This window comes from Stegastes partitus, unplaced genomic scaffold, assembly GCF_000690725.1.
Source record: "Stegastes partitus isolate 25-593 unplaced genomic scaffold, Stegastes_partitus-1.0.2 Scaffold1908, whole genome shotgun sequence".
In the NCBI taxonomy this organism is placed as follows: Eukaryota; Metazoa; Chordata; class Actinopteri; family Pomacentridae; genus Stegastes; species Stegastes partitus.
In genome coordinates, this window is record NW_007579639.1 from 99,609 (window position 1) to 108,939 (window position 9,331).

General features: G+C 41.3%; 1 protein-coding gene across 4 annotated transcripts in view; it reads left to right on the forward strand.

Annotated features, from left to right (window-relative positions):
• rgs19 (regulator of G protein signaling 19) overlaps nt 1–8,152 on the forward strand; it is a 38,388-nt gene extending 30,236 nt beyond the window's left edge. For 3 of the 4 annotated variants that reach the window (XM_008302921.1, XM_008302925.1, XM_008302926.1), the window contains 3 exons: nt 515–613; nt 1,709–1,943; nt 5,607–8,152. In XM_008302921.1, the coding sequence (XP_008301143.1) occupies nt 515–613; nt 1,709–1,943; nt 5,607–5,795 (523 nt within the window). In that variant the 3' untranslated portion in view covers nt 5,796–8,152. The remainder of the gene's footprint in view (nt 1–514; nt 614–1,708; nt 1,944–5,606) is intronic. The other variant, XM_008302924.1, reaches the window with a different exon arrangement.
• The last annotated feature ends 1,179 nt before the right edge of the window (nt 8,153–9,331 follow it).

A 9,331-nucleotide genomic window follows, 5' to 3' on the forward strand; every position in this document is an offset into this window, starting at 1 on the left:
AAAGATAGTGTCCCTTTCACCTGGTGGCAGGTTTCAGGGTTTAGTGACAACCTCTAATGTATATTCCCACGAGAAGACCATTTGTTTTTTAATCCCAGACTGCCTGTGTACACACACACAGGAATACACAGGACAGTCCTGCTGACAGTCACGTCCACACAGTCTCCAGACATCAGACAGTAGCCATGCAGTGATTAGACCTCCGAAGTTCCCACAGGTACTAATTATTTATAGCTCCCTCTCTCTGTAACACACTCACACAGCGAAGGTGCACACACACCTGTAGCCGCTGCTGCTGTACCCTGCTGTTAACATAGCTGTGGTTAGGGCTGTCATTAAATGTGGGCGTTGACATCATTGTGTATGATTATACAGGTGTTTATAGTTCTGGATGTAATGACTCTTATGTCAGAGCTGTGGCTGAGCGTGTTGTGCAAGTTGGTACGTGTGTGTGTGTGTGTGTGTGTGTGTGTGTGTGTGTGCTTGCTGTCTGAAAGCCGTTTTATCATGTCAGTCTCACCGTTAGGAATGAAGAGGAGAAACGGAAGCGGAGGAGGAGGAAGAGAATATCACAGGACACCAAGATGGATACCATACCAAACTGTGAAGCTTGGTGAGTCTGCAGCACGGATTCGGTTTTGTTTTCAGCCCTCAGCCAAGACGGATACGCCAAGCAGTCATATTCACTGCCACATAAAGTCCTGCGCCTCTATGGAAACAACACAACGATAGTTAGAAAACAAGACAACTCCATCCTGTCTTGTTTTGCAGGCTGACAGAGTAAAGTCATAAAGAGAAAAAAGCTTCTCAAATAGTGTCTTTACAAATACTGAATAAACCAAAGTCAACATGTACAATATTTTTCAAGTGCCCACATGTGTTACAACATATGAAAAAAAAAATGGTGACCCTACATACCAATGATATTTTGCATTTTACGTTTTTAGTTTGTTCTCCTCCTTTTTGAGGAGCAGAAACTGTTTGGGGTTCGAACGGTTAAGCAGAAAACTTCATATATGTTGACATAGACACAGTTTTAGTGGTCATGTTGACATAATCCACTCACCAGGTAGACTTTCCTGATGCTTTAACAGTTTTTACCAGCAAACTAAACTACTACAACTAAATGCTAAATCACTAACAGCACTGGAAAGAGCTAAGACACAGAACCTGTTATTATTAGTTCACCAAAGTCACCCAATTGTTTATTTCATGGGACTTTGAATGTCCAAATTTCATGGCATTTCATCCAGTAGTTGTCAATATTTATTCCTCTGAGCCAAAGACCAACATTTCCACCATTGGCTTAGCAAAAACTCAACTGTGATCTTCTGTCACTTCATGTATTTTGATGTAAAACTAGTTCCTTAGTTGACTGAAAACACTGTTCACACATTTAGATTGAACTCCTTTGCTCTCTCGAGTACTATCGCTGTGTGCTTCAGTGTCCAGGAATCCAGGATTAATGATACACAGATAAACAGATGGATGTCCAACGTTTATATACAGTAGAAATGGTTGCCCAAAGTACTTTTTCTGCTGAGCGGAAGTCAAAACAGCAAGTGTGGGGAAAAAAATGGTTCAATCAGGAATGTAATGATTTTTTGTCTCTTTTTTTTGTTTTAAATCATCTGTCTACAGTAAAAATGTGCAATAAAATAACAAAAAAAAACAAAAATCCGTATAATTTCCGCTCTTTCTTCATCAGCACCAAACCCTCAGTGGATGAAATCCGGCTGTGGTCCCAGTCCTTCGACAAGCTGATGAGGAACCCAGCGGGTCGAAATGTTTTCCGGGAGTTTCTGCGGACGGAGTACAGTGAGGAGAACATGTTGTTCTGGCTGGCCTGCGAAGACCTCAAACAGGAAATCAGCAAGGGCGCCGTTGAAGAAAAAGCGCGTTCCATCTACGAGGACTACATCTCTATACTGTCGCCAAAAGAGGTAAGAGTTGGTTCAGCAGCAATAAGAGAGCTCTGTCCTTGACTGATAAACAACCAACTATACATCATTAAAAGGAAGCTCCTTTGCTCTCCATTGCACTCAGCGTGGCTTCCATGCAGGTTTACCAAGGCGTGCTAGTCCGTGGTCACCTTTGCTTCCCGTTGCCTCTGGCTTTGGCGGTCTAAAACCCTCTACCTTCACTAAAGTGGTGCACTCCTAGACCCCTTTACCACCAAGAAGTACCAGGTGCTAGCTCGTTGCTGGTGCTAGTTCCAGTGCTTAGTTGGTTCAGATCTCGCATCTCCTGAGAACCTGTTCGCTTTTCCATCGGCAATGAGTCAAGTTAGAGCCACACCATACGTCACTGCATACCGAACAACGCTCGCGCCATACAGAAGCCCACACAGGGCTCCAGACTTCTTACTGGTGTGACCAAGTTTCTCATTTTGTCGTACTTCCCACCATGTCACAGGCAAAACTGATGACTTGCTGAACATTTTCTTATCAATAGACGCTACAATTTACCGATGTTCCCTGAACGCCCCACATTGCAGGTTGTGGTGGCTGCGGTTGGTGGCCAAAGTGCTCAGACAGGTGTGCGACCAAAGATGACTTTAAAAAGAGTAAACCAGGACGTTCTAATCAGATTTGTCCAAGATGAAACCAAGTGATTTTTTCTTATGCGGTCTTTTGTATGAGTGGAATAATCAGCGCATGTAGGTACGTGTGCACCGTTTTTCAAGAAAAGACTGCATCTCTAGACATAAATACAGCAGTTCACCGAAGTTTTAAAAGTACTGTTTTCCACCACTGTGGTGCTGCTGGTGGGACACAGTTGTACCAGAATTCATCGCATTTGTGCAGAACTTCCGTGTCCCGGGACTCATTCCAACACAGCTGTGGACCAGGGACGTCCTGGTGAAAAACAGCACAAATTACCGTTTGTGTGTCCCATTCTGTGTTTCCATTGGTCTCGTTGGTCACGATGACCCCGTCCCCAGCCCCTGACGTACTCACTGCTTAGCTCTGGCCCAGCAAAGAGTTCCTAACCTCCAGTTTCAAGAACCTGGTGCTAAGTCAGGCTCTGACTCCGAACTAGCACTGGAACCAACTTGGTGGAAAAGGGGTACCATTGGCTAACACTGACACCTGACAGACTTGAAGTCAGGTGGAGGCCAACTTGGGGGTCTCCATTTGGTGACAGCCAGTCCAGATCAGCTGCTCTGAACTTAACCTCCGCCTGGTAGAGTGGCTTTGCCCTGGCCACCATCCACACACCTTTGGTTTTCTTTATTTATCATAGTGAGATGATTCCTTTGTCATCACTTATGCGTGTAAATGTGTTTATTTGTGTCTTTTTCGTAGTTGCATTAACATTATAACTAATACCTTGTGTACCACGTGAACAGGATGAGGAAAAATTCTCGACAATAATCAACATCAACTAAAATTAAATGCGTTGCCACAATAACTTCTTCAGGTGTGTTATCCAGCCGTAAGCTCTGTCGAGTTTCTCTGCTGCCTCTGAAGCTCAGCTGCACATTTAGAGGCCTTGATTTGTCAGCTTTATTGCACGTGCTCAGTGTTCACACAGACAGCCACACCAGGACCAACTCATCGACCCGCTCTTTATTGGTGGTTGTAAAGTTATAGAGTAGTATACACAGCATGAATGGATCAAAGTTTTGTTTTTTTTACTGCCGAGAAGTGGGGGAAGCATTGTCAACTTGGCTGCTGCTATTTTTAGCTCAATGTGTGTGTATTTGTGTGTGTGTGTGTGTGTGCAACAGCGGTGGCTTTATTTAGTGTGAGTTTCTGAAGGCTTGGCTTGTCAGGCTCCATCACTGGTGTGTGCATGTGTGCGCTGGCACGTTTGGACGCCCAGTGTGTTTGTGCGTACAGTTGTCTGCATGTATGCGTGTGTGCAGCGTGTTTTTACAGGAAGCTATAAATTGCTGCTCTCATCACCTTCTGGCAGTTGAGGCTTTTTATAGACGCAGAACGCCCACACGCACTAAAATACAGAGATATCCAGACGTGTGAGTTTGGCAGAGAAGATGCATGGCTGGCTGTCTGTCTGCATGTCTGACCTTGGTACGATGCCTATCTGTGTGTGTGTGTGTGTGCCTTTCCTAAATAAGAACAGAGGGAAAACACAAGAGAAAGCTTGTCGTTCTATAAATATCTGCTGGTGCCGAGGCTGCGGGGCCACTCTGACTGTGTCTGTGTACGAGTGTCCCACTGCTGCTAACCTCATGTGTTCATGCTCGGGCTGAAAAACTTATCACTATAACATTTTTCATTTCAGTCCATATTGATGATTGTATTGTTTTTAATTTGCAATAAAGACGAGAGGGAAAAAATACACACACACACACACACACACAAAAGTAGAAGTCTACTAAAAACAAAACATGGAGAATATTTTGAGGTAGTTAAAAAAGTGGAAGTTTAATGAAATGAACAAATAAAGTGTAAATTGGATGTAGAAATCTCCGTTATGTTGGACTTTATAAAGACGACAATGAAAAACAGGTGGTAAGTGTTTGTTTCCTCCTTGAACTTTATTATTTCATTTCATAATCATTTCAAAAAACAACGATCCCTACAGTATATGGAGATGCCGAAAAAATTAAATAAAATAAATTAATTTAAAATATATATATATATATATATATTTTTTTTTTTTTTTAATTAATATATGTATATATATATATATATTGTCGAGAATGTTGAGAAAACAAAATATATATATGTTTTTTTGTTGTTTTGTTTTACTTTTTTTTAATTAATATTGATAATTGTCGAGAATTTTTAACGGGCTGTTTTTAATAAATGTAACCCCTTTATCTTATTTTTTAAGTATATATTTTTAAAAATATTTATTATTATCCAGGCTTCTTATTTTTTTATTTTCTTACTCTGCTAAACTGTAAATGAGGTCTCCTTTCCTAAAATTTGCTCGGAACTTAAAGGTTAAATGATTTCATCGAGGTGCGTGGGCACACAACACTGACATATGCACAAATAAATACATTTACATAAATAAAGATAAAGTAATAATCTCAGCTTGATACAAATAAAATTAAGTTGGTAACACCCAGAGGTGCACAGAGGGTGAAGCTACACCGAGCACCCAGGTTCAGGTTTGAAGTGGCTGGCCAGGACCAGGTGTAATCCCTGGAGACGATGCTTGATGCAGACGTTTATCTCATTAGATTTCAGTGTCCGAAGTGAAGATTGTAAAACACGGAGTCAATCAACTGAAAATTGCATTATGAGGATTTGCAGCTGTGCTATCATTTGCAACGTTACACTGAATTTAACTGGGTTGTGGAAAAGCTGAGATTTAAACCAGCTAATGTCGGTTCTATTCACTTGAACCAGTGCGATTTGGGAATTCTCTCGGGTAGGGGTGAAATGAATCTCCAAAGCATCTATTGCACATTTAGTTCAGCTCTGGTGAGTTTGTGGTCACTGAAAAAATCACGGTTGCATACCTGCAAGTGGTGACAAAAACATGAGTCACACCGGTATCCTGATCAGTGCAGCTCACACCTGTCGAATGTACATAACAATGCAGCTCTCTATTCAGGCCCGACAGGATCCAGATGTGAAAACGCAGCACTGAGCCTTGCGATGTGTCGTCTTGTTTCCCTCCAGGTGAGTCTGGACGCCCGGGTTCGAGAGGTGATCAACAGGAAGATGCAGGACCCGACGCCTCACACGTTTGAAGACGCCCAGCTGCAGATCTACACGCTGATGCACAGGGACTCCTACCCACGGTTCCTCTCCTCCAACATCTACAAGTCGCTGGTCCACGGCGGCTCTCGTACCTCCTCCGAATCCTAGTCCCGCACCACCTCCGCCCCCCCCACACTTTGTGCGATCCTTAAGGGATTGACGCCAGAGCATTTCATCTCTTCTCTCGCACACTCCTCCCGCTCCAAAACTTTCCAAAAAATGATCACTCCTTTTTTTTGCCTCCTCTGTTCACTTCTACTTTTCCTCAAACCTCTCAGATTACTGCCAAGACTTTCTCCAGTTGAGTCCCTTCTTCTGCATTCCTTGTCTTTACTCATTTCTTCTTCTTTTTTTCTTCTGTTCCATCATTGTTCTTGAACTAACAGCATCTTAAAAGGTAAATTTGACATTCTTTATGCCCTTAAGTATTTTAAAACATAGCACAACTTTAGTTTGGCAGGATGACAGTAAAGGCACCATCATAGGACATACATTTATATTTATTATTTTATGCAGGAGCTCTAAAAGTAATTAATTTTTAATTGTTTCTGCAAGAGAATACAAATATTTCAGTTAATAAAAAGCTATTATTAACTGGGCAATTTACCATAAACACCTGATTTAAACTAAAAACCTGCTTTTTCCAGGGTTTTTACTTGCATCTTGTGGTTCTGGTTAAATGAAAGTTGCTTGAAAAAGCTCAGAAAGATGTTTTAAAGATCCTGATAAAGTTAATAAGAGACCCGGATGTGAAGTTACAGCCGGACTAATGCTGCATTGTTGGTATTTAACTGTAAAGAAAATACAGTTAAACAGTATCTACCAATAGTAATTAACATCAAAAACTATTTTACATTTGTTTATTTACGGATTTAAGCCTCAAACCGGCTTTAAAACTACTGGTCCAAGAATGAAGTTAAACACTTTTGATCAGGGTCCTTTACATTTTGGTTAAGAACAAATTGTGCCATACAGCTGTTAGGCTGAACCGCCTCCATCCTGAAACCTGGTTTTTGTCTCTCCTTAACTTCTGTCCATCCCTATCCATGTATTCTTCTTTTATCCACCTTTTTCCCCCTCCCTCATCTCTCTTCTGTTTCCCACCTTTCCGCTAATTTCCACGTCAGCAGCCACGCCTGAACGGAGAAAGAAGCGATCTGGGACATTCAAGTATTTTTGAGAGCTCACCCACAGTTACATGGAGATGTGACATGACTGGCTTTGGGAGATTTTTAATGCATTTCATGGGGGAGGGGGAAATATTCATCTGTGCCATGAGTTCTTAGCAGTGATTTACCAGTTTTGCCCACACGACCGTCCAGTCACCTTTAAGAGCCAGCTGAAGGTGGACCTCCCAGACTTCACCTCATCGCCTTCTTATTCGTCCTACGGTTGCCTCTGCTCCAGGAAAGGTGGATGACGTCTCGCTGCTTTTCTTTCTCTTTTCTTTTTCTGTTTCAACTGGAAACACAGGGTGCTCCCTCCATCTCCCGCTACGAAAAAAACTTAAGTTTGTTGTCCCGTCTTGTTTGCTGGATCAATCATTTCACTCCTGTTTTAAACAAACGGACAAAAGGAAGGCTGCCGCTTCCTTCCGACTACTGATTTACAAACAGACTAGACGTCTATTTTTTAACAGAAAACTCTATATGGAACATTTTAATTATGCTAATTTTGTTTTCTTTTTGGGAGGGGGGGGGGGTTGTTTTATTGTTCCTCCCACTCTCTCCCCTTCCTGGATTTTTTTTTTTTCTTTTTTGCAAGAAGAGGAGGATTCCTCTGAGACTGTACTGATCTCCACCCGACACCACAGACACTGCAATAAAACACTGGAGTTTAGAAAAACGTCACACGCACACGCATACATTTACACAATTTGTGTTACTATACCTAAGGGGTAATCCAGCCGTTAACCCTCGACTAGATGTGGAAGTTCACTGAGAGATAGTTTGGAACCTTAGTGGGTCTGCGCTGTACAATGCTTTCCTTAGTGAAGTTTTAATTCACTTTGACCTATAAAGTTGTCCAACCGAGAGGATGTTCACCTCCACAGAATGTATTACTGTCTCACACCCCACCAGGGACGCTCGGTATCATTTAAAATGGAGCAAATTCAAATTTAGAGTGACACACTCTTTAGATTGAAATGTGTGTTCTCCAGCATTACCTTAAGGAGCAGTGTTGCTTTGAATTGATCCATTTTGTATCTGTTGGGGTTTTTTTTTTTGTTGGTGGAGTTTCATAAACTTCTCAGAGCAATCAGTTGATCAACATTTGGAAAATAGATGCTTTTTGGTGTTTTATTTAGTTCGATATAGATTCAGACAAAATCTGACGATGTCACTTTGGGCTGGTAAAAGTTCTAACGAGCATTTTAATCAAACCCACATTTGAATTGGTTAAAAAATGAGGGATCTCAAAGATGTGGATCAGAGCTGGACAAGGCATTTAAAAAAAAAAAAAAAGATTGGTATGTCCACTATTAGTCATAAAGGCAGACAATTTGGGACAGGATGCTAGAGATGCAAATTTTAATTTTACTAATCACTGATCAACAGTCTGATCAGTCAACAATCAATGACTGTGTACCACAGAGCGCTCTGTAGCATACAGGACCACTGTCAACCCCAGCTTGTTTAACACACTGGGGTTCTGGTCAGAGGACATAAAATGTCACCGAAGTCTTTGTCATGATCTGAACAAAGACCCATCAAGACTGAACCGTGGAGAAAAAACTGCTGTTTGTGGAGGAAGAAACAAATCCAAGATTGACCTTTAAACTTAAGTCCTTTAAAAGCCGCCACTCAGTGGAACAATACAAACGGTTTTCTTTCTTCTCCACCACCTCTGAATATGGTGACACTTATGCTGCATTTATGGCACATATATATATATATATATTAGTGATGCACGATATTAAAATTTCTGGCCAATTCTGATATCCGATATCAAGATTTCTGATCTCGCCGATAACCGATATTACCGATGTCGATATTCAATTTTTGTTCACACCGAAAAGTGAGTATAAGGAAGCACTGTGAGAAAACGATTCAAAAGAAGCCCAAACCAAATTAGACCGCACGGTCTTCTTTATTATGTGACAACAGTAAAACATATTTTAATATATTTATGAGACGAAGGCGCTAATGTTAGACAATCATCGGTTGTTCACATCGGTTAATTTGTTCATCGGACCGATACCGATATATGGGAAAAAACACAAATATCGGCCGATATATCGTGCATCCCTAATGTGCATATATCATCATTTCCAGCTTTAAAACCATACCAATAGTAAAAAGATGCAGAAAATACCTGGGAATGTCATGTTTTCTGAAATCTCTGACTCAGCACTAAATAACGTAAAAATAACTAAATGACCAAAATGCAGTATTCAAGAAATCCAATCCCTAATTTTATACTACTGTGACACACTTCTAGCCTCCATAGCAGCACCTCTGCCTGTTACTGCTCAGCTCTATGTAACTAGTTTTCCAGGGTGTCAGTCCCAGTGAGGGTTAATAAAACCGATCCATCCATCGTCAAGCCCAAATGACATAAAGACAACACCACAGTTCACTCATTCTGTTGCATGATTTTGTCAATTTGCAAAATTGGGAACGGCAGTTTTTACAGTCATTGAG